The sequence below is a fragment of the Gorilla gorilla genome, chromosome 9, assembly GCF_029281585.2.
Source record: "Gorilla gorilla gorilla isolate KB3781 chromosome 9, NHGRI_mGorGor1-v2.1_pri, whole genome shotgun sequence".
In the NCBI taxonomy this organism is placed as follows: Eukaryota; Metazoa; Chordata; class Mammalia; order Primates; family Hominidae; genus Gorilla; species Gorilla gorilla.
Window position 1 is genome coordinate 63677981 of NC_073233.2, and position 25357 is coordinate 63703337.

Sequence of the window (25357 nt, forward strand, 5' to 3'; positions counted from 1 at the left end):
CTTCTATAAAATAGGATAAGAGATCCATTGAGCTGAGTAGAGGAGCTTGGCTTTACAGGCAGAAAAGGATTGGAGAAAGCAGAAATAGGGGGAAAAAAAGTAGCTTGGGTCTGGGCGAGGTGGCTCGTGCATGTAATCCCAGCACTTTGGGAGGCAGAGGTGGGAGGATCACAAGGTCTGGAGTTTGAGACCAGCCTGACCAACATAGTGAAACCCCATGTCTACTAAAAACAAAAAATTAGCTTGGCGTGGTGACGGGCGCCTGTAATCCCAGCTGCTTGGGCGACTGAGGCAGGAAAATCACTTGAACCCGAGAGGCCAAGTTTGCAGCGAGCCGAGATCGTGCCACTGCACTCCAGCCTGGGAGACAGAGCAAGACTCTGTCTCAAAAAAAAAAAAAGCTTGGTTATTTCAAAGCTACTTTTAGGGTTCACTGTCCGTTTTAGGCCGACTCAGTTTGGCTGAAATCTCCTGTGTATTTGGAAAACAGGATTGTTTCAAGTTTAGTTTGATTACCTGGCATTTAGGAGACCAGTTCAAAAAAACGGCCTCCGATAAATTTTGTTTAACATCCTGTATCCCCTTTGTCACTCTCTCTCTCTCTCTTTCTCTCTCTCTCTCCCTCTCTCCGTGTGTGTGTGTGTGTGTGTGTGCGTTCCTTTGTCAGTATGTTTAACTTCCAATCTAGCTCTATTTCTCATTATAAGTAACAAGAAAGGGAAACTTGCTAATATCCATTCTACAATGTTTAAAGAAATACTCTATCCTAAGCAAATAGGGTAATGAATAAGAAAACCTAATTTCTTTTTAAAATTTTAAAGTTGTGTGGTCTTTTTGAAATTATTATTTGTGACTCTGATTCTACAAGGGGATGAAAGTTCATATTTGCTAGATCTCAATTCTCAAGACAGTAAAATAAACCACACTTGGGGTCCATATGAAAGGGAGTCTACTCATATAGGGAATTCATAATACATTAAGCATTATAGGATAGTTTTATATTTAAATTCTCAATAAATGTTCTACATCACTTGTTGGGGTTGTCATGATTATTTCCCCCATATTTTAGATGAGGAAAGGTGGTACTGTTTACACAAAAGTCTATTCAAAGTCTCTTCAGTTATAAGATGGCACATTGTAAAATCTTGAAACTGTTACTTTGATATTTAAGGCTTATTTATTACATACACTTAGTAGATTTTAACCATCACTTCTGAGGGGCCTTTGCATAATGATTGATCTCCTTTACAAAAGTAGTTAATTAAAAATCTTCAAATAGTTTAAATGGAAGGTATACATTTTATATTTTATGCCTTTTTTATTTCGAATGCTTCAAGTTAATGGAAAGTAATAAAACAAATCATACATATATTTAATAAATTATAAGTAGAACTAAACCTAAGAACTTTCAAATAATACAATATTAATAACTTAGATTTCAAATTTAAAGTTCAAGTTTGAATCAAATTATATATATGGAGAGGGGGTAGCAAGACTCTTTATATTATAAAACAAATTATACTAAATAACACATGTACGAATAATGTCAGATATACACAAATTCCTTGTTAACACACATAAATGTAGTAATCTGATTATAATTTTCCAATAACTTTTGACAACTAATTTTACATCTTACCACAGATTAAAGAATTTACCCACAAATAATAACATTGCCATCTTAATTAGGTAACATGACTTCCAAACCCAAAAACTTAAAAAATGATTTGTCTTATTCTTCTTTGACTCATATCTGGGTGATCATATATATAATCATATATATATCTTTTATATTTATATAAAATGAATGACCTTTTATAAAGGAAGTCTTGAATGAATAAAACATTCAGTTTATTTTTAAGACATATAAGTGTATAATCTTTGAACCTGATGGAATAGTAATATATGTAAAATGTATTTTCTAACAGATGATAAGGCTTGTGTGACCAGTGCAAGTCTTAAAACAGGTAAATGAATTTTCCATTAAACTGTAAAGGCTTTGAATTAATGAAGGCCTTTATTATTTTATATCCTCAGAATTATTCAACTTTTATAAATATCTACAATAACTCTAAGCAGGAAGAATTTCTTATTATTCCAAAAATCATTGCAGAATTGACTAGAAAACCAGTAACTTTTATTCTACCCACATCATTATCCACCGGAGGTTTGAATCTTCCCCTGAGTTTCGAGGATTCAGATTCTGGGAAACCAAAAATTATCAGCACTCTCCTAAACCCCAACCCATATTCATACTTTGGCATCTGAGTTTGTACTATTCATCATCCATTTAGGCCACACACAAAAACTGACTCCATAAACAAATTAAGCAATGGAGACAAGGTTGTCTTCTGGAATGCAAACCCACCATACATCCAGCAGTTTGTCCACATCACTATGTAACAATGAGGATGTAAGGGTTATATGTCTCCTCTATCAAAAACATCTGGTTTATAAACTTTCTCTAAATTCTAATCCTTAATCCAAACTATGTGGTATGGTGCTTGCCTTTAACTCCTTCACCATAATAATTAATTGAAGAGTCATGACCTCTATGATTATTGTGAGACTTAGGGAAACATCTTAAGGGGTCATTTTATTAATGGGGGTATAATGTTCATAGGCACAGGAAATACTATTTTACTACTGATGTCTCCTTTAATTATAATACAGGGAATATAAACAACAACAATAACAACAAAAAAAACCATGGGCTACTACAGTGATAAAAAATGTAAAATGTCCAGAAAGGTCTAGACTAACTCGGAAAATTGCCTGATAATAACTGATGTTCTTGGTATTTCTGTTATAATGCATTAAGTTGCATTATATAAATGTAAACATTTTAAAGGCTAAAATGTTCAGCTTTTTAGGATTATTTTTCCAAGGGGAAGTGACTATATCTTTGGGTAGAGATGCCATAAAGTTTGAGATCCCTGCATCTGTACTGTATCTTTATCACTGAATTTTCTCTTCAATGTCATTGGTAACCCGGTTTTAGCTAAATCCAATGGACTTGTTTTATTATTTTAACATAATAATATCTCTGAAGATTTACATATTTACACCCTTCTTTCTATGTATTTATGCCTTTATTTATATTTGTTTCCTTCTAATTATCTCATAAAGTAATAAAGACATTGACTTTCAGGGAAGGTGCATAAGAGATTAGTGTTTTGAGAATTGTAGTCTCTTGACTGTGTATAAATTGTATACTGATCAAGAGAACATTGCAGTTTATAAGATGTAGAGTAAGTTCTAGATTTTCACAGGTCACTCAACGACAAGCAAGAAGAAGGAGAAGGAGAAGAAGGACAAGGAAGAAGAAGAAGAATAGGAAGAAGAAGAAGAATAGGAAGAAGAAGAAAAGAAGAGGAAGAAGAAGGAGAAGAAGAAGGAGAAGGAGGAGGAAGAGCAGGAGGAGGAGGAAGAGCAGGAGGAGGAGGGAGGAGGAGAACAAGGAGGAGAAGAAATGTAGAAAAAGAAGTTTGAATGGATACTTTTCAAAGAAAGTAAATATCTTTGTTAGTCACTGAGTTACATGATAAAGATGACATTATTTTGTTGACTTGTATTTTCACATCTTGATTTTATTATATAAGATTATTGTGCTTTCTATAGCTAAAATTAAACAAAACAAAACAAACCCTCAATGTCGAAGAATGAATGAAGCCCTTAATTACAAAAACCTATTGAATTATATTCACAGGATATAATAAAATATATAATTTTCAGTTATTACATCTTTCTCTTCTTTACCTTTCTAATAAACTATTTTAGAGCATACATATTTGCAATTATTGACTAGGTTAATTAAATAGTTTCTGCCACAGGCATTCAATAAATATTTTTGAATAAAGTGATGAATAAAAGAATTAATAGATTTAACTCATTTTTAATGTTTAAAAATATTATTGAAGTCAGTTTTATAAATGATTAAATTCATTTTTCATTACTTCTTAGAATGGAAGCATGTTTGTAGAAGTCATTTATATAAGGATGACTTCAGGATCCTATATATTTTACTCTAATAAGTTTCATTGTGTTACTAAGACAAATGCATATAATAAATTGCAATGAAGAATGAAGAAAAATTGGTCTCATAGTCATTTTGTTGTTGAAATATACATGTGGGTCTTTTAATAAAGAAAAATAAAAATATGTGATTTATTAAATAATTGGAATATCTATTGATTTCCCTTGAGACTGAATAAAATTAACATAGTTAAAAAACATTCTAATGCTAAACTCTGTATTTTCCCTAATGCGAAATGGAATAATTCATAATTTCCAAAGGGATTTGTTACAGTAAAGTAAAAAAGAGTTCTAGAGGAGTCTTAATTTCTTTACCATATGTTCAGTTTTCTCTCAGGATAATCATTGTTTATGATATTTATCCTTTTAATAATAATTACTCTATATATTATTGGAATTCAAGCTAAAATGCCTCAAATATTATGAATAATGAGGTTTATTGGACATTCCCTTTGAATGGTTAATCTGTCTCAAAAGGTGGCAGAATTAACACTGTAAATTTCCAGACAAAAAGTTGAAATGACAATGCTTTCAAAAATAATGGATAACCTTTAATGTTATGGCCTTCTTGTGCATCCAACTTAATGGCTAAAATGTTATTATTTTAGTTGCTTGAACTTTTGTTTTAAATAATTTGTGATTACAAATGGGATTTTTCTGTCTTTCTTTATGTCAATAGTGGTTCAAGGCAAGCTAGGTAAGATGCATTGAAAGGCTTAATCACAACTTCAATTAGAATTTATGAATGAATGTACATTTTATGATAAAGGCTGATAAACAGAAGTTAAAAGGTATTCACTTTAAAATTTTCCAAATGACAACACAGTCCAATGTCTCCAATTCTATGTTACAAGGTAATAATTTATTGGAGGCTGTATTAGGTGAGGAAAAACAAAACAAAATATAAACAAAACTTTAAAAAATGTATAAGAAGGCCGGGCGCAGTGGCTCACGCCTGTAATCCCAACACTTTGGGAGGCTGAGGTGGGCGGATCACAAAGTTAGGAGATCGAGACCATCCTGGCTAACATGGTGAATCCCTGTCTCTACTAAAGATACAAAAAATTAGCTGGGCGTGGCGGCGTGCGCCTGTAGTCCCAGCTGCTGGGGAGGCTGAGGCAGGAGAATGGCATGAACCCGTGAGGCAGAGCTTGCAGTGAGCCGAGATCGTGCCACTGCACTCCGGCCTGGGGGACAGAGCAAGACTGTCTCAAAAAAAAAAAAAAAAAAAGTATAAGATATATACTCATGCAAGGGGATAAAATGACACATTAGATGAATTAATAAAAGACTGGGTTGTTGAATATAGGATCAGTATCTGGAGATTAGTTGTATTTCCTTGCCATAGCAGAAATTATTTAACGTTAATTTTTAAAGGAAAACTTTTATAATATACAAGGCCCTTAGGAAAATATAATTAACAACAGATACTCTAAACCTTTATGGAAACAATTATAAAATATTTTTAAAAGATCATCAATAATGTAAATAATCAGTGACTCCATGTTTATGAGGATGATTCTTATAAAGATATACTTTTTACAATATTGGTTTATAAATACAACATAATTCCAAATAATATTTCAATAATATTCTCAATTAATGTGACAAGGTGGTTATAATTTTTTTAGTAAAACTCAGAACAAAAAGGGCCAAGACATTCCTGAAGAAGTACCAAGTAAGCCTATATCAATGCTATAATAGGAAAGTGTAGCAATGATGAAAATGGAACATTGACAAGTGATCACAATAGAGAACCCAGAACCAGACCCACACAAAAATGAAAATTTAATATATCATAGAGCACCATTGAAGATAGAGAACATACATTTTTTAAAAAACTGCAAAAAATATACTGTCTAAGATTCCTACCTCATATAATACACAACAAATTATTCCAGGTGTGTTAAAGATTAAAAATATCTATCACCCCCATTATATTGGCAGAAAATATTAAATTTCAGAGTATAAAAAGTATTAGCAAATACAAGTAATCTGAGATGTTATGTTCTGTTGTTGAGATTGTAGATATGAACAAGCAATGATAGACTGGATTAAGAAAATGTGGCACATATACACCATGAAATACTATGAAGCCATAAAAAAGGATAAGTTCATGTCCTTTGTAGGGACATGGATGAAGCTGAAAACCATCATTCTCAGCAAACTATCACAAGGACAAAATACCTGACACCGCATGTTCTCACTCATAGGTGGGAATTGAACAATGAGAACACTTGGACAAAGGAAGGGGAACATCACACATGCCTGTCGTGGAGTGGGGGCAGTGGGGAGGGACAGCATTAGGAGATATACCTAATGTAAATGACGAGTTAATGGGTGCAGCATACCAATAAGGCACATGTATACATATGTAACAAACCTGCACATTGTTCACAAGCACCCTAAAACTTAAAGTACAATAATAAAAACAAATAAAAAAAAGTTGCAATGACATATATATTTTATTTACATATTAAAATGGTACTAAGAAAGAAAAAAACAAAAAAAGAAATTTAGAAAATAATTTGCTATATTTTAAAGTTGTATACCTTATATGCAATCAATGCAGACTCTTGTACATGTGTGCTTAGTGAAGAGTAAAATAACATTAATAGTAGCATTGGTCATAAAATTAGGTAATAAGCAATTTAATTATGATACAGCAAAGAAAAATAATACAACAAATTATGAAATTACAGTGAAGAAATACGTACGCACATGGGAGAATGTGAGAAGCGCAATATTAAAGAAAAACAGAAGCACTGTAGATGACAAATGTGATATCACATTTACAATGTTCAAAAATTTTAAAAAGGAGATTTATTAAAAGAATCGTTTTAGGAATATAGATGAAATTATTTTCAAAATTGAAATCTAGGGGCCAGGCGTGGTGACTCACGCCTGTAATCCCAGCACTTTGGGAGGACAAGGTGGGTGGATCACAAGGTCAGGAGACTGAGACCATCCTGGCTAACATGGTGAAACCTTCCCTCTATTAAAAATACAAAAAAATTAGCTGGGCCTGGTGGCACGCGCCTGTAGTCCCAGCTACTCAGAAGGCTGAGGCAGGAGAATCCCTTGAACCCAGGAGGCAGACGTTTCAGTGAGCCAAGATCATGCCACTGCACTCCAGCCTGGGTGACAGACCAAGACTCCACCTCAAAAAAAAAAAAAAAAAATTGAAATATAGGGAATAATGCAGAAAAGTAGCTGCCACTGTCAGGGAAGCAAGCTAATGAAGATGATCATAGAGAATTTCCAATTTTGGCAATATTCAGGATTTTTTGTTTTTTAATTAATTTCTGTGGTGAGTTTATAAGTATTTCTTTTGCTTTCTGATTTATATAGACATTTTTGGATTTAACTAAATGTTTACCTAATATTTTATAATAAAACATTTTATAACTGTCGTATATTTTTATATATTTTACGTAATATAAAATAAAGATGGTTGAAATCTTGTTAAAAAATACACTTGAGGACATTAGAACTTAGTACTTGTATCAGAGATCCCAAAGACTATCATCAGTTTCAATGATTCACTAGAAGAACTCACAGAACTCAGAAAAGCTATTATGCTTATGGTTATGGTTTATTACCACTAAAGATTGGAGGACAGTTTTCCAGGTAGCCTTTGAGTAGTCCAGTTGTCCCTCCTCCCTCATGTGTAATTCTCAAAAATAACTGTAGAACCTACTGGACATATAACATTCTGAGATAGGGGAGGCAGCTGGAACAGAGCCCGTGTTGTTCTGGCCAATGCCTCCTTCACTTTAGAAACAGACTGTCCTTCAAGGCTTTGGCCCCAGCAATTCTTCTAACCCTAGGGTACAAAACCAGGATAGGCTGCTTTCTGGGTTCCCTCAGCTGCAGTGCAAGTGAGGCATATGCAGATGAAACCCCATTCAGTCTGGGCCTCCTTCCTGAACTTTGGAAGCCCAGCTTTCAAAAAATCCTGGGCTTCTGTTGTCCTTTGCTGCCTGCTTCATGCAACTTGTGTGTATGGGTGTTCTGTCTCACTGGGCCCAGAAAAGTTGGTAACCAGTACACAGTGAACCTGTTTCACAAAGATATGGATTAAATTGTAGAAGGAAAAGAGTGTATAGGTCAGATTCCAGGAGAACCAAGTACCAGCTTCCACTTGTCCTCTTAAGTGGAATCACACACAATACTTAATTCTCCCAGAAGTATTGTCTGATAACAAGTATGGGATATTGCCAATCACAGAAGCTTACCAAATAATTGTTTCCAGGGTTTGATTGAGGGTCAGTCACATGGGCATGGAGAACCCACTTACCTGATCTTAGATATGTAGTCTTCAAATGGCCCATATGAATACAGCATAACCTAGAAGCCCCAGGTATGCAAAAATAGGCAAGCAGAATAAATCATACCATGAGTGTAAACTGAGCCAAAGTATATAAAGATACCCTTATCAGACAGGATATTCGAAGACAGGATATTTCAGAGGTTGTCAGGGCCAGTGCTGAAGACCCCAGATAGTTGAGTTTATCCTTTACTGCACAATACTCACATTTAAAAATATATAGGTGGCAAAGTTTCTAATGTAATTACATTTGGTTCTTTTATTTTGCCAGTACAGAAGAAAAATAAGTCTTCAAAAATATGAGTTAATTATTCTTTATTAATTTGATCAACTCTCTATTTCTATTTAAAACTATCATTCCAGATGTGGTCTTCTTACCGTACAGCCCATGGTACCCTCCTTGTAGCTTTTAATCTGTATAGCATTTCCACCCCCTCCCTAACCCACAAAAGGAAAGCAAACTTCCTCAGTCATTTTACTTGTTCTTAGCAGGAGAAACACAAAATGTCAATATTAGTCTCTAAATTTGTACATTTCAGCCTCTGAAGAAAAAAGTCAATTTGCCTTTCATTATCCCATTAAAGAACACAGTTATCCACCATATTGAAGACAAAACATAATATGGAAAACTGGAAATATCAGCAATTTAGAATCCTTGTTTCTGTAGGTCCAGGCATCTGGGGGCTTTCTGTGATTCCTTACATGGAAGCCTCTTTTTCTAAACCTTATACTTCTTACCACATAAAAGACACAACCCATGAATAAGCTGTTTTCAATTTTCGAGATTACATTCATCTTCTATATGAATGAGTGCATTTTTGAACCATTTACTGGATGCTCTCAAAGGCTGACAACTTTGTTTAAACCTTTTATTTCTAACGTAGGTCCACCTATTAAATAGAAAGCCCTTCTGGAAGCCACAAAACTGATTTCAATTTTCCTACCAGGTATAGAAGAGAAGCCAGGTGGGATCCTGTATTTATCCACTCCCTAGTCTGTCAATCTTAAGAATCATAAGGTATAGACTATGTCATCATCAATCATTTAAAGAACGTTACAATCTAGAGCAGTGTTATAAAGTATTAAGAAATACTGTTGCAAACTCTGCTATAATTGTTAGAGAAAACTTAGAGTCATGGAAAAAGTACCATCTGTTGAACAAGTGACCTTGAGTCATCTCAATCTTGACAAGAATTTGATGTGTGCAATTATTATTCACAATTTAAAAATTTGTAAACATTAGTTTAAATGAGTAGTTCAAGGTCCCATAGCCATGAAATGGCACAACTGCTCTAGGTTGCCTGAGTCACCAGTGTTTACTCTAGTAGCTTAACATTCAAGGCATATTTCTTTCTAGACACTCCAACAATGGAAAAGCAACCAAACATTAGAGTGCCTGAGATTCTTCTCAATATATTGAGCTTGTACTTTAGAATTCGATAACATCACTAAATACTTCAAAGTATCATTAAGTAACTGAATTCATAATGAGAACTGATAGAAATAAGAATTTACAGAAGAATTTTTTTTTGGCTGGTAGAATTAAAAGATTGTTGTTTTAATCAAACCTCTCTCAATGATGAAGACAGGTTATGTTATTACTGGTTACAGTATAGCCAATTGTGTTATTATCCTTTACCTTTTTTCCTTTAAGAGAAATCAGCTAAGCCACATACCTATGCCACTAGGATGAGAAAAATTAACTATCAGACACCCTACTGGGATTGGAAATTATCTTGGGATACTGTCTCACTTGTCACAGACTAGAATATATATACTCATCCCTTATAAGAATTATTTCTAAAACCTAGAGAAAAATGTTGATAGCCCATTGTGCAAAATAAGTGATAAAATTCAAAGCTCTTGATGGTGCTGAGGTAAGTGATTTTTTCCCTAAAGCATTAACAAAATGTTTGTTGTGAATGTAGCAAAGACCATGAATTTACCTCAGATAAAATGTATCTCTGCTAACTATTTCTGTGTGTGTGTGTGTGTGTGTGTGTGTGTGTGTGTGTGTGTGTGTGTGTGGTGTGTTTCAGTTTGTGTATGTATGTGGGCTAAGAGTGGGCAGAAGACGGTGGTAGCATAGACCTAAGCTTACCTTATCCATGGCAATTAGAAAAAAAAAGTCACTGCCCAATTCGTTGTGTACCTTATTGCTATGAGAAGGAAGCTGACTGTGCCTATTTAAGAATTTTTGGAAAAACAATGGTGTAATAATTTTCTGTAGCAGCATGCTAAACCTCAGATTTTATAAGCACAAATCACATATTCACCTGCAGTGTGGTTAATTGTTTGTGTTTGTTCATATAAAAACAAACTAGGAGAATTTGTCATTTCAAAGTCAGATATTGAATTGTTAAATAATCATAATAGCATTAATAGTAATAATTATAATATATAATAACATACATTTTGATGCATCTACAGCATACCAACTTCTGTAAAGCTACCTAGTTCAATCTTGATTTCAATCTTATAATATATTAATATGCTAATTAAATATAACAAATAATTTAGGCATAGAGAAGTTCAATGAGTTCTAGAAAATTATATTTGGACCTGAGGTTATTTATACTCATTTGCCTAACTTCAAATCCTGTGTGCTTAAGCTCAGCACAATGCCATTTGTAAAGAAAAGATTGAGTGAAATCAGTACTAATATTTCTGCTATCTGCGTATCTCCTTCAAAGAGAATAGCAAATAAAGTTTATTAATAGACATCCTTTAGAAATAGGAGGTTTGTCAAATGAGATTTCCCTAAGATCCAGTGGGATCCAACTCATTTTGGGAGATTTTTCTGATTTCAGTTCAGAGCAGTGTGAGATAAATCCTGTAGGAAAAGGAAAGTTGTCTTGGGATGCTCAGTGTCTCACTGGACAATTGACTACAAAACCCCTTTAAATCGTTTTGTAGTTGTCATGGGACTCAAGAAAGAAAAATAAGACTTTGATCCCATAACTTGTTTTTGGATATAATATATAAACTCATTAAAATCATTAATGGAAATGTCACTTGTTTGGATGAGCCTGTGTATTCGATTTAGCCATCCCATCGGAAATGTAAGTGTGGAAAGTTGCTAGGGTTGGCCAGGAATAATAGGGAAAATATACATCCAGTTGTGAGGATTTGAATATTATGTAAATCTTGCAAATGTGTACATTTTTCTAGTATTTTTTCAGAGTTGGGATTTCTTCACTATAGTTTTAGGTACACACATTGTATTCTTACCCTGTCAAGTTATTTGCTCTTCTAAAAAATCTGAGTTCACAAAGAAGGCTGGCTTCTCTTTTCGGTACATTTAGAAGATTCCTTGCCATTTGGCTGGAGAAAGGAGGTTCTGAGGTTATCAGGCATGATAGAGATAATAGATCTCATAATTTCCCTTAGTTACTCACTACGTTACTCACCGTAGACACTTCTCACTTCCAAATGATCTAACTTCCTGCTTAATATTCCATTAGCATTGTATTTTATTTAAAAATCATCTCAGCTTTTCTTGTTCTTGATTATTTTTTCATTTTTCCATACAATGTTTGTCCTTACAGAACCAGTTTAGAAGTCCAATCGCATATGCAGCCCTTCAAAACATACGAATGTTTCTGGAACCTCACACCAAACAGTACTTACTTCAGAGATTAGAAAGTAAACTAAACCTTGAAAAAGAAAGCAACAATGATAGGGCATGAGTAAAAGATTTAGTATGCCAAACAATACATTTGTGTATAGCACACACACACACACACACACACACACGACTTATTTTTACAACAGAAAACAATGCATCTATGATGTCAAAGACAAGATGAATATTGAGAATGATCTGGATATTTCATGGTGTTCGGACAAAAAAACCCCAAAATAATAAAAATGGAGTCAATTTATTTATTTTTAATAAATTTTATTTAATCAGTGCTCACACAGTGACTTGTATGTGTAGTCACATAAGTGATGTAGGGATGTCTACTTACTAGGAATATTCATTTATTCATCTTAACTATCACAGAAAGTCAAATAACTATACCAAAGTCACACAAATAGTAAATTGCAAAGCCAAGTTGTAAATCCAGCCATCTCCTGCATAATTACCATGCTCCTAACTACTACGTTAAGTAACCTCCCAACATCACAGATATTCTTCTGTGGGATTACACAGTTTTAAATATGGACGTTCTTTCATATTTTATCTCAACTCTACTTTATGTAGAAGAATGTGATTTTAGGATTGCAAAAAGAGAGCTTTGTCTCTAAAGATTTTGCCAACTCTCATTATTCTACTAGGTCTCATTACATGAGCTACATTTATCCCTTTCAGCTTGAAAAAACTATTATCATCACATAAAGTGCAGCGCTTTTAAAGAGGTACTACGTTATAAAACACCACCATCTAAATAACATTTTCTGCTATCAGTGATGATCTTTAATTATTATACTTCCTTTAATCAAATGACAAAAGCAAAATCAAAATTTACAAAAAATGACATCTCTGTGATTTTACTGACCTTCTATTTGATTCCTTAGAAAAGAGAATAAAGATACTTTTGGTTCATCCATAACTCAAGTTAACTCACATCTGCTGATACTATCTAGGTCCAGTGGGAAAAACAAGAAAACTAAGATGTTGGAGAGTAATTACACCATGCCAACTGAGTTCCTATTTGTTGGATTCACAGATTATCTACCTCTCAGAGTCACACTGTTCTTGGTATTCCTTCTGGTATATACATTAACTATGGTCGGAAATATACTCTTAATAATTCTAGTTAATATTAATTCAAGCCTTCAAATCCCCATGTATTATTTTCTTAGCAACTTATCTTTCTTAGACATCAGCTGTTCTACAGCAATCACTCCTAAAATGCTGGCAAACTTCTTAGCATCCAGGAAAAGCATCTCTCCTTATGGGTGTGCACTACAGATGTTTTTCTTCGCTTCTTTTGCTGATGCTGAGTGCCTTATCCTGGCAGCAATGGCTTATGACCGCTATGCAGCCATCTGCAACCCACTGCTCTATACTACACTGATGTCTAGGAGAGTCTGTGTCTGCTTCATTGTGTTGGCATATTTCAGTGGAAGTACAACATCACTGGTCCATGTGTGCCTCACATTCAGGCTGTCATTTTGTGGCTCCAATATCGTCAATCATTTTTTCTGTGATATCCCACCTCTTCTGGCTTTATCATGTACAGACACTCAGATCAACCAGCTTCTGCTCTTTGCTTTGTGCAGCTTCATCCAGACCAGCACTTTTGTGGTCATATTTATTTCTTACTTCTGCATCCTCATCACTGTGTTGAGCATCAAGTCCTCAGGTGGCAGAAGCAAAACATTCTCCACTTGTGCTTCCCACCTCATAGCAGTCACCTTATTCTATGGAGCGCTCCTGTTTATGTACTTACAGCCCACCACTAGCTATTCCCTAGACACTGATAAGGTGGTGGCAGTGTTTTATACTGTTGTATTTCCCATGTTTAATCCAATAATCTATAGTTTCAGAAACAAAGATGTGAAAAATGCTCTCAAAAAGCTATTAGAAAGAATCGGATATTCAAATGAATGGTATTTAAATCGTTTAAGAATAGTCAATATCTAACTTACCCTTCCAATCTCATAAACAGCAATTATGCCATGAACATCTTATGTGTTAACTATTTTAAATTTATCACATTTTCAGAAATAAAGATAACTTGTTATACTCAGTGCATTAAAATGCTTCATCCTCTCTTCCAAAAATGTTCTCTCCACAAATCTACTCTATAAAACATTACCTAATTAAACATAATCATTATTTATATCCAATTAGTGTTTCTAAAATGCTTTGTACATTGATTCGGTTCTTTACGATGTTGTATTGAAGGTAAATATTGACTTTTCAGTCAATCAATCGGTATTAGAAGCTACTTGGCAGCAGAGCATATGTATATTGGCTTGTTTTTTCCACCACCGGTTTGGCACCTGGTATACTGCATGTCCTCCTTACCTGTGTGTTTAGGCCATTTATGCATAGAGTTCCATTATTGGAACACTAAGCATCCTACTGCTCAAGGTCATTGCCAAGGTCTGATTTCAAAAATTCAAAATATTGCAACCTCAGACATAAATTTAAGTATGGACGGAGGGATGGATAGATGGATAGACAGATGAATGACTGGGAAAATACAGCCTTATTTTATTTGGACAGTGAGTCTATATTTGTACTCACAAAGCGTTTGTCAATAGAGATATTTTATAATACCAATAATCTGTTAGGGATACTGATGGTGGTTTCACTGGCTCTCAAGAAATTAGAAGACATGTAGCAATAGTCTCATTATTATTAAGTCAGAATGAAGATATATCACATTGTCTTTGGGCTAAGTTGATTACTGCAAGAAATTCCCTACTTTTTCATTCAGAGTGAGTAATTGTGAAAAACAAGTTTGTGAATACTATCAAGATTATAAACTGTAGAATTTCCTAATTATTTATATTCATGTTGCTAACATAGTCTTTGAGGCTCTATCTTCAAGAAGAGGTGAAAATTACACTGATCTTTTATTCTGTAAATTTACAATGCAAGGCAATTAAAGTATAAACAATTTTTACTCTGTAATCGATTTTGATAATTAAATTATCAGATTTTTTGTGGTTTATTCTGATCTTTCAGTCTGAAGTCTCTATTTACTTTTTGTCTTATTTTGACAAAGTTAAAGTGATACACTATATACATGTGAAATAAAAAAGTGTGCATTTTGTAATAATTATGAAAATATAAATGGTTGGATTAGTTATACTGAATTTAACCTTGGACATGGAGACAATAAGATAGCACCTAATGAAATGGATTGTTTTGAGTATTAAGTAAAGTTATATATGTAAAATTACTGGTATATGTATATGATTTGAAAATTAAATAATCTAATATTTATAGACATACCTTGAAGATACTGTGGGTTCTCCTCTAGTTCACTACAATAAAGCAACTGACACAGTAAAGTGTCACACAAATTTTTAGATTTCTCAGTGCATATCATAGTTATGTATGGTGGCTGGCAAGATGGTCAAATAGGAGATGCTCCAGTCTGCTGCTCCCAGCGAGATCAACAGAGAAGGTGGGTGATTTCTGCATTTCCAACTGAGGTACCTGGCTCATCTCATTCGGACTGGTTAGACAATGGGTGCAGCCCATGGAGGGTGAGCAGAAGCAGGGTGGGGTGTTGCTTCACCCAGGAAGCACAAGGGGTCAGCGAACTCCCTCCACTAGCCAAGGGAAGCCATGAAGGACTGTGCCATGAGGAATGGGTGCACTCTGGCCCAGATACTATGCTTTTCCCACGGTCTTCACAACACACAGACCAGGAGATTCCCTTGGGTGCCTACATCACCAGCTCCCAGGGATTGAAGCACAAAACTCGGTGGCTGTTTGGGCAGACACTGAGCTAGCTGCAGGAGTTTTCTTCATATCCCAGTGGCACCTGGAATGCCAGCGAGACAGAACCATTCACTCCCTTGGAAAGGGGGCTGAAGCCAGGGAGCCAAGTGGTCTAGCTCAGCAGATCCCACCCCCATGGAGCCCAGCAAGCTAAGATCCACTGGCTTGAAATTCTTCCTGCAAGCATAGCAGTCTGAAGTTGACCTGGGATGCTCGAGCTTGGTTGGAGGAGGAGAGTCCGCCATTGCTGAGGCTTCAGTAGGCAGTTTTCCCCTCACAGTGTAAATAAAGCTGCCAGGAAGTTTGAACTGGGTGGAGCCCACCGCAGCACTGCAAAACCTCTGTAGCCAGACTGCCTCTCTAGATTCCTCCTCTCTGGGCAAGGGATCTCTAAAAAAAAGGCAGCGGCCCCAGTTGGGGGCCTGTAGATAAAACCCCCATCCCCCTGAGACAGAGCACCTTAAGGAAGGGATGGCTGTGGGTGCAGCTTCAGCAGATTTAAATGTCCCTGCCTGCTGGCTCTAAGGAGAGGAGCATACCTCCCAGCACATCGTTCAAGCTCTGCTAAGAGATAGACTGCTGCATCAAGTGGGTCCTTGACCCTCGCGACTCTTGACTGGGAGACACCTTCCAGTAGGGATAGACAGATACCTCACAGAGGAGAGCTCCAGCTGGCAACTCACAGGTGTGCCTCTAGGACGAAGCTTCCAGAGGAAGGAACGGGCAGCAATCTTTACTGTTCTGCAGCCTTCACAGGCAAACAGGGTCTGGAGTGGATTTCCAGCAAACTCCAGCAGACCTGCAGCAGAGGGGCCTGACAATTAAAAGGAAAACTAAGGAATAGCATCAATATCAACAAAAAGGACGTCCACTCAGAAACTCCATCACCAACATCAAAGACCAAAGGTAGATAAATGCATGATGGTGAGGAAAAACCAATGCAAAAAGACTGAAAATTTCTAAAACCAGACATCTCTTCTCCCACAAAGGATCACAATTCCACGCCAGCAAGGAAACAAAACTGGACAGAGAATGAGTTTGATGAATTGATGGAAGTAATTGGGTAATAAAAAATAGAAGAATTGGGTAATAACAAACTCCTCTGAGCTAAAGGAGCATGTTCTAGCTCAATGCAAAGAAGCTAAGAACCTTGAAAAATGGTTAGAGGAATTGCTAATTAGAATAACCAGTTTGAAGAGAACATAAATAACCTGATGGAGCTGAAAAACACAGCACGAGAACTTCATGAAGCATACACAAGTATCAATAGCCAAATCCATCAAACAGAAGGAAGGATATCAGAGATTGAAGATCAACTTAATGAAATAAAGCTTGAAGACAAGATTAGAGAAAAAAGAATGCAAAGAAATGAACAAAGCCCCCAGGAATTATGGGACTATGTGAAAAGAGCAAATATATATTTTATTGGTGTACCTGAAAGTGAGGGGGAGAATGGAACCAACTTGGAAAACACTCTTCAGGATATCATCCAGGAGAAACTCCCCAACCTAACAAGACAGGCCAACATTCAAATTCAGGAAATACATGTAACACCACAAAGATACACCTCAAGAAGAGCAATCCCCAGACACATAATCATCAGATTCGCCAAGGTGGAAATGAAGGAAAAAATGTTAAGGTGTTAAGAACAGCCAGAGAGAAAGGTCATGTTACCCACAAAGGGAAGCCCATCAGACTAACAGCGGCTGTCTCAGCAGAAACCCTATAAGCCAGAAGTGAGTGGGGGCCAATATTCAACATTCTTAAAGAAAAGAATTTTCAATGCAGAGTTTCATATTCAGCCAAACTAAGCTTCATGAGTGGAGGGAAATAAAATCCTTTACAGAAAAGCAAATGCTGAGAGATTTTGTCACCACCAGGCCTGCTTTACAAGAGCTCCTGAAGGAAGCACTAAACATGGAAAGGTACAACTGGTACCAGCCACTGCAAAAACACAACAAATTTTAAATAATGTCAACACTACGAAGAAACCACACCAGCTAATGGGCAAAATAACCAGCTAGCATCATAATGACAGGATCAAATTCACACATAACAATATTAACCTTAAATGTAAATGGGCTGAAAGCCCCAATTAAAAGCCACAGACTGGCAAATTGGATAGAGTCAAGACCAATTGGTGTGCTGTATTCAGGAGACCGATCTCATGTGCAAAGCATACATAGGCACAAAATAAAGGGATGGAGGAATATTTACCAAGCAAAAGGATAGCAAAAAAAGAAAAAAGAAAAAAAAAACAACAAAGCACAGGGGTTGCAATCCTAGTCTCTGATAAAACAGACTATAACCAAAAAAGATCAAAAGAGATACAGAAGGGCAATACATAATGGTAAAAGGATCAATGCAACAAGAAGAGCTAACTATACTAAATATATACGTACCCAATACAGGAGCACCCAAATTCATAAAGCCAGTTCTTAGAGATCTATGAAGAGGCTTAGACTAACACACAATAATAGTGGGAGACTTTAACACCCCACAGTCAACATTAGACAGACCAAGACAGAAAATTAACACGGATATTCAGGACTTGAACTCAGCTCTGGACCAAGCAGACCTAATAGACCTCTACAGAACTCTACACCCCAAATCAATAGAATATACATTCTTCTCAGCACCACATTGCACTTATTCTAAAATTGACCACAATATTGGAAGTAAAATACTCCTCAGCAAATGCAAAACAATGGAAATCATAACAGTCTCTCAGACCACAGTGAAATCAAATTAGAACTCAGGATTAAGAAACTCACTCAAAACCACACATCTACATGGAAACTGAACAACCTGCTCATGAATGACTACTGGGTAAATAATGAAAATAAGGCAGAAATAAATAAGTTATTTGAAACCAATGAGAACAAAGACACAAGGTATCAGAATCTCTGGGACATAGCTAAAGCAGTGTTTAGAGGAAAATTCACAGCACTAAAGGCCCACAAGAGAAAGCAGGAAAGATCTAAAATTGACACCCTAACATCACAACTAAAAGAACTAGATAAACAAGAACAAACAAATTCAAAAGCCTCAGAAGACAAGAAATAACTAAGATCAGAGCAGAACTGAAGGAGATAGAGACACAAAAAACCCTTCGAAAATCAATGAATCCAGGAGTTGGTTTTGGAAAAGATCAACAAAATAGAAAGACCACTAGCCAGACTAATAAAGAAGAAAAGAGAGAAGAATCAAATAGAAACAATAAAAAATTATAAAGGGGATATCACCACTGTTGCCACAGAAATACAAACTACCATCAGAGAATACTGTAAACACCTCCACACAAATAAACTAGAAAATCTGGAAGAAATGGTTAAATTCCTGGAAACACACACCCTCCCAAGTCTAATCCAGGAAGAAGTCAAATCCATGAATAGACCAAAAACAAGTTCCAAAATTGAGGCAGTAATTAATAGCCTACCAACAAAAAATAGTCCAGGACCAGCCAAATTCTACCAGACATACAAAGAGGAGCTGGTACTATTCCTTCTGAAACTATTCCAAGCAATAGAAAAAGAGAGGCTCCTCCCTAACTCATTTTATGAGGCCAGCATCATCCTGATACGAAAACCTGGCAGAGACACAGCAAAAAAAGAACATGCCAGGCCAATATCCCTGATGAACATGATGCAAAAATCCTCAAAAAATACTGGCAAACTGAATTCAGCAGCACATCAAAAAGCTTATCCACCAATCAAATTGGCTTCATCCCTGGGATGCAAGGCTGGCTTAACATATGCAAATCAATAAACGTAACCCATCACATAAACAGAACAAATGACAAAAGCACATGTTTATCTCAATAGATGCCGAAAAGGCCTTTGATAAAATTCAACAACCCTTCACGCTAAAAACTCTCAATAAATTAGGTATTGATGGGACACATTTCAAAATAATAAGAGCCATCCATGACAAACCCATAGCCAATATCATACTGAATGGGCAAAAACTGGAAGCATTCCCTTTGAAAACTGGCACAAGACAGGGATGCCCTCTCTCACCACTCCTATTCAACATAGTGTTGGAAGTTCTGGCCAGGGCAATTAGGCAGGAGAAGGAAATAAAGGGTATTCAATTAGGAAAAGAGGAAGTCAAATTGTCCCTGTTTGCAGATGACATGATTGTATATCTAGAAAACCCCATTGTCTCAGCCCAAAATCTCCTTAAGCTGATAAGCAACTTCAGCAAAGTGTCAGGATACAAAATCAATGTGCAAAAATAACAAGCATTCCTGTACACCAATAACAGACAAACAGAGCCAAATCGAATGAACTGCCATTCACAATTGCTACAAAAGAGTATAAAATACCTAGAAATACAACTTACGAGGGATATGAATGACCTCTTCAAGGAGAACTACAAATTAGTGCTCAAGGAAATAAGAGAGGACACAAACAAATGGAAAAACATTCCATGCTCATGGATATGAAGAATCAATATCATGAAAATGGCTATCTACTGCCCTAAGTAATTTTTAGATTCAATGCTATCCCCGTCAAGCTATCATTGAATTTCTTCACAGAATTAGAAAAAAAAAAACTACTTTAAATTTCATGTGGAACCAGAAAACAGCCCATGTAGCCCAGGCAATCCTAAGCAAAAAGAACAAAGCTGGAGGCATCATGCTACCTGTCTTCAAACTATACTACAAGGCTACAGTAACAAAAACAGTATGGTCCTGGTACCAAAGCAGATATATAGACCAATGGAACAGAACAGAGGCCTCACAAATAACACCACACATCTACAACCATCTGATCTTTGACAAACCTGACAAAAACAAGCAATGAGGAAAGGATTCCCTATTTAATAAATGGTGTTGGGAAAACTGGCTAGCCATATGCAGAAAGCTGAAACTGGACCCCTTCCTTACATCTTATACAAAAATTAACTCAAGATGGATTAAAGACTTAAACATGAAACCATCAAAATGCTGATCCATGCACTTGCCTTGCTATTGATGGCTTCTGTCTGATCACAGTGATGTGTGGCTGTGGCATTTTCTAAAAATAATAAAATAGTAAAGTTTGTCATGTAGATTGACTCTTCTTTTGATGAAGATTTATCTGAAGCATGTAATGCTGTTTGATAGCTTTTTACTCACAGTAGAACTTCTTTCAAAATTAAAATCAATCCTTTCAAACTTGCCACTGCTTTATTAACTACATTTATGTACTCTTCTAAAATATTTGTGGTCATTTCAATGATCTTCACAATATCTTCATCAGGAGTAGATTTAATCTCAAGAAACCACTTTCTTTGCTCATCCATAAAAAACAAGTTCTCATTTATTCAAGTTTTATGAAAGTGATTCTGGATATCTAGTCACATCTTCAGGCTCCACTTCTAATTCCAGTTATTTTGATATAGCCACCATATCTGCAGGTGTTTACTACACTCTTGAATGCCTCAAGTCATCCAAGAAGGTTTGGAATCAACTTCTTTCAAACTTTTATTCATGTTGATATTTTTACCTCCTTCCATAAATGAAGAATGTTTTAATGGCATCAGGAATGATGAATCCTTTCCGGGAGGTTTTCTAATTACTTTACCCAGATTCATCAGAGGAATCATTATTTATAGCAGTTTTAGTCTTACAAAATACATTTCTTACATAATGAAAGTTAAAATTACTTTTTGGCTAATGGACTGCAAAATGGATATCGTGTTAGCAAGCATGAAAAAAACATCAATCTCATTAATGTTGGGTGACCAGGTACCCAACATTCAGAGCTGTTGGGTGACCAGGTACATTGTTAATGATCAGTTATATTTTCAAAGAATTTTTTTTCTCAGCAGATCTCACCAGTGGGCTTAAAATGCTCAATAAACCATGCTGTTAATAGATGTGCTGTCATCCCAATTTTGTTGTTCCATGTATAGAGCAAAGGCAGAGTAGATTTAGCATAATTCTTAAAGGTCTTAGGACTTTTTGATCTGTAAACAAGCATTAATTTTAACTTAATATCACCAGCTGCATTAGCCCCTAACCAGAGAGTCAGCCAGTCCTTTGAAACTTTGAAGACAGGTGTGATGGTTAATACCGAGTGTCAACTTGACTGGATTGAAGGATACAAAGTATTGATCCTGGGTGTGCCTGTGAGAATGTTGCAAAGGAGTCTAATATTTGAGCCAGTGGGCTATGAAAGGCAGACCCACCCTTAATCTAGGGGGGCATCTTCTACTCAACTGCCAAGGCAGCCAGGATATAAAGTAGGCAGAAAAACATGAAGAGGCTAGACTGGCTTAGCCTTTCAGCCCACGTCTTTTTCCCATGCTGGATGTTTCCTGCCCTTGAACATCAGATTCCAGGTTCTTCTGCTGTGGGACTTGGACTGGCTTCCTTGTTCCTCAGCTTGCAGATGGCCTATTGTTTGACCTAATGATTGTGTGAGTTAATACACCTTAATAAACTCCATATATATATACACACACACACACGTATACACATATATACGTATATACATATATACGTATATACATATATATACTTGTGTGTATGTGTGTGTGTGTTTGTGTGTATGTATATATATCCTATTAGTTCTGTCCCTCTGGGGAACCCTGAGTAATACAGATTTTGGTACCGGGAGTGGTTCTAGAGGAACCGAATAATAAGGATGGAGTTCTTTTGTTGGTTTGGGGGTTTCTGTAGTTGGCTGCTTAATAGAATTGACCCAAAAATGCCAAGGACTCTACTGCTAATAGTATGGAGAACACTTACAGTCCTTGGTGTGAACTGTTCAGAGAGTTATGCAATATAAATGCATTTGACACTCTCGATTCACCAATCCTGACGTGAGAGGCAAGGAGTTTAGTAACTCTGTGCATAATACCTTTGACTATTTGTGGAGGACCAAATAATATCATGAAGTTTGCTGGTTGCTCCTAAGTTCACTGGACAAAATGATGAAATAAAATAACGAACTCAGGGATTCTAACCTCGGCTTTAGACGCAGATACTGAGCCTCAAATCTGCTAAGTTTGCCATGAGTGAGAATTTTATCTCCTGTAGAAAAAGAGCTGAAATTGTGGAAAAACAGGCACAAACTCTTATTATGTGAATGGCTGACCTGCAACAAAAGGTGCATGCACAGCCTCACCAGGTGTCTACTGTTAAAGTGAGGGCATTGATTGGAAAAGAATGGGTCCTTGCAATTTGAAATGGGGATGGTGGGAGGGCCCTGATGAAACCGGGGACACTGAGTTTGTAAACTCTGGTGAATGTTCTTTGTCAGAAGAAACAGCTTTCCCACCCCTAGTAGTGGCAACATCCTCCGCACGACTCATGCTGCTTTTCCACCTTTGTCTGAGGGGATAAACCCTGTGCTGCCTGAGGCATCAGTGATGGCCTCTCCTAAGGCAGTTGCCAGGCAAGATAATGTTGATTCTCCTCGGGACCCACCCACCCCAGACACTCCTGTTTACTTCTAGGCCTATAACTAGACTAAAGTCCTGGTAGGCTCCCAGAGGTGAGGTTCAGCGTGTGACTCATGAGAAGGTATGCTACATTCAAAAAGAACTGCTTGAGTTTTCTAATTTATATAAGTAGAAATCTAGAGAACATGCATAGGAATGGATATTAAGGGTGTGGGATAATGGTGGAAGGAACATAGAGTTGAATCGGTGGAATTTTTTGATTTGGGCCCACTAAGTAGGGATTCTGCATTTAATGTTGCAGCTAAGGGAGTTAAAAAAGGGTCCTAATAGTTTATTTGCTTGGTTAGCTGAAATACGGATTAAAAGATGGCCCACTGTGAGTGAGCTGGACATGCCTGATCTCCCTTGGTTTAATGTAGAGGAAGGGATCCAAAGGCTTAGGGAGACTGGGATGGTGGAGTGGATTAGTCACTTTAGACCTACTCATTCCAACTGGTAGGGTCCAGAAGATATACCCTTGACCAATGCTTTGTGAAACAGATTTGTGAGGGCAGCACCTACATCTTTGAAGAGCCCTGTAATTGCTCTTCTCTGTATGTCAGATCTAACAATGGGAATCACAGTCACTCAACTACAAATTTAAATACATTGGGAATAATTGTATCCCGAGGTGGCAGGAACCAAGTGGCAGCACTCAACCATCAAAGGCAAGGTGGGCATAGCTACCTTAATGGACAGCAGAGGCAAAGCGGCCATCAGAATAGTCTGACTTGTGTAGAGCTCTGGCATTGGCTAATTAATCATGGTGTTTCTAAAAGTAAAATTGATAGGAAGCCTCCTGTATTCCTACTTAATTTTTGTAAGCATGAAACTTCCAGGTCAAATAGATAAAAAACTAATTAGAATTATAAAAACACAGAATCATGGCCCCTCAATCAATTTCCAGACTTGAAGTAGCTTACAGACCCAGAACCCCTTGAATGAAGGGAAGGTTGGGTACTCTTGAGGAAGGGCCCCACTACACTACTAATAATTTATGCTGTTGATCATTTTCCCATCCTTCCCCAAGGGGACCTCTGGCCTTTTACCAGGGTAACTGTGCACTGGGGAAAGGGAAATAATCAGACATTTTGGGGAGTACTGGACACTGGCTCTGAGCTGATGTTGATTCCAGGGGGCCCAAAATATCATTGTCATCCTCCAGTTAAAGTAGGGGCTTATGGAGAACAGGTAATTAATAGAGTTTTAGCTCAGATCTGACTTGTGTCCAGTGGGTCTCTGGACTCATCCTGTGGTCATTTCCCCAGTGCCAGAAAGCATAATTGGCATAGACATATTTCGCAGCTGGCAGAACCCCTACATTGGCTCCCTTGTAGGTGAGGGCTATTATAGTGGGAAAGGTCAAATGGATGCCATTAAAGTGGCCTCCACCTAAAAACAAATAGTAAATCAAAAACAATATTGCATCACTGGAGGGAATGTGAAGATTAGTGCCAACATCAGGGACTTGAAAGACACAGGGGTGGTGATTCCTACAACATCCCTGTACAACTCTCCTATTTGGCCTGTGCAGAAGTCAGTTGGATCTTGGAGAATGACAGTGGATTATCATAAGCTTAACCAGTGGTCACTGTAATTGCAGCTGCTGTACCAGATGTGGTTTCTTTGTTTGAGCAAATTAACACATCTCCTGATACCTGGTATGAAGCCATTGACTCGGCAAATGGCTTTTTCTCCATTCCTGTCCTTAAGGCCCAACAGAAGGAATTTGCCTTCAGCTGGCATGGCCAGAAATATACCTTTATGTCCAACCCCATGGGTACATCAACTCTCCAGATTAGTGTCAAAATCTTGTTTGGAGAGATCTCAATCGTTTTTTACTTCCACGAGATATCACACTGGCCCATTAAATTGATGTCATTATGTTGATTGGATCCAGTGAGCAAGAAGTAGCAAACAAACTGAACGTATTGGTGAGATATTTGCATGCCAGAGGATGGGAAATAAATCCAACTAAAATTCAGGGATCTTCTATCTCAGTAAAATGTGTAGTGGTCCAGCGGTGTGGGGCCTGTTGAGATATTCCTTCTAAGGTGAAGGATAATTTGCTGCCTACAACCAAGAAAGAGGCACAACACCTAGAAGACCAATTGGATTTTGGAGGCAATACCTTCCTCATTTGGGTG

The 25357-nt window shown here is 36.7% G+C and overlaps 1 protein-coding gene across 1 annotated transcript; it reads left to right on the forward strand.

Moving 5' to 3' along the window:
• The first annotated feature begins 10183 nt into the window (after positions 1 to 10183).
• Positions 10184 to 20759, forward strand: OR5AS1 (olfactory receptor family 5 subfamily AS member 1). Its single transcript, XM_055354961.2, has 2 exons — positions 10184 to 10242; positions 12956 to 20759. Exons 1-2 carry the CDS (start codon positions 10232 to 10234, stop codon positions 13956 to 13958), a joined length of 1014 nt encoding a protein of 337 aa, XP_055210936.1. The 5' UTR covers positions 10184 to 10231; the 3' UTR covers positions 13959 to 20759.
• Positions 20760 to 25357: the final 4598 nt, after the last annotated feature.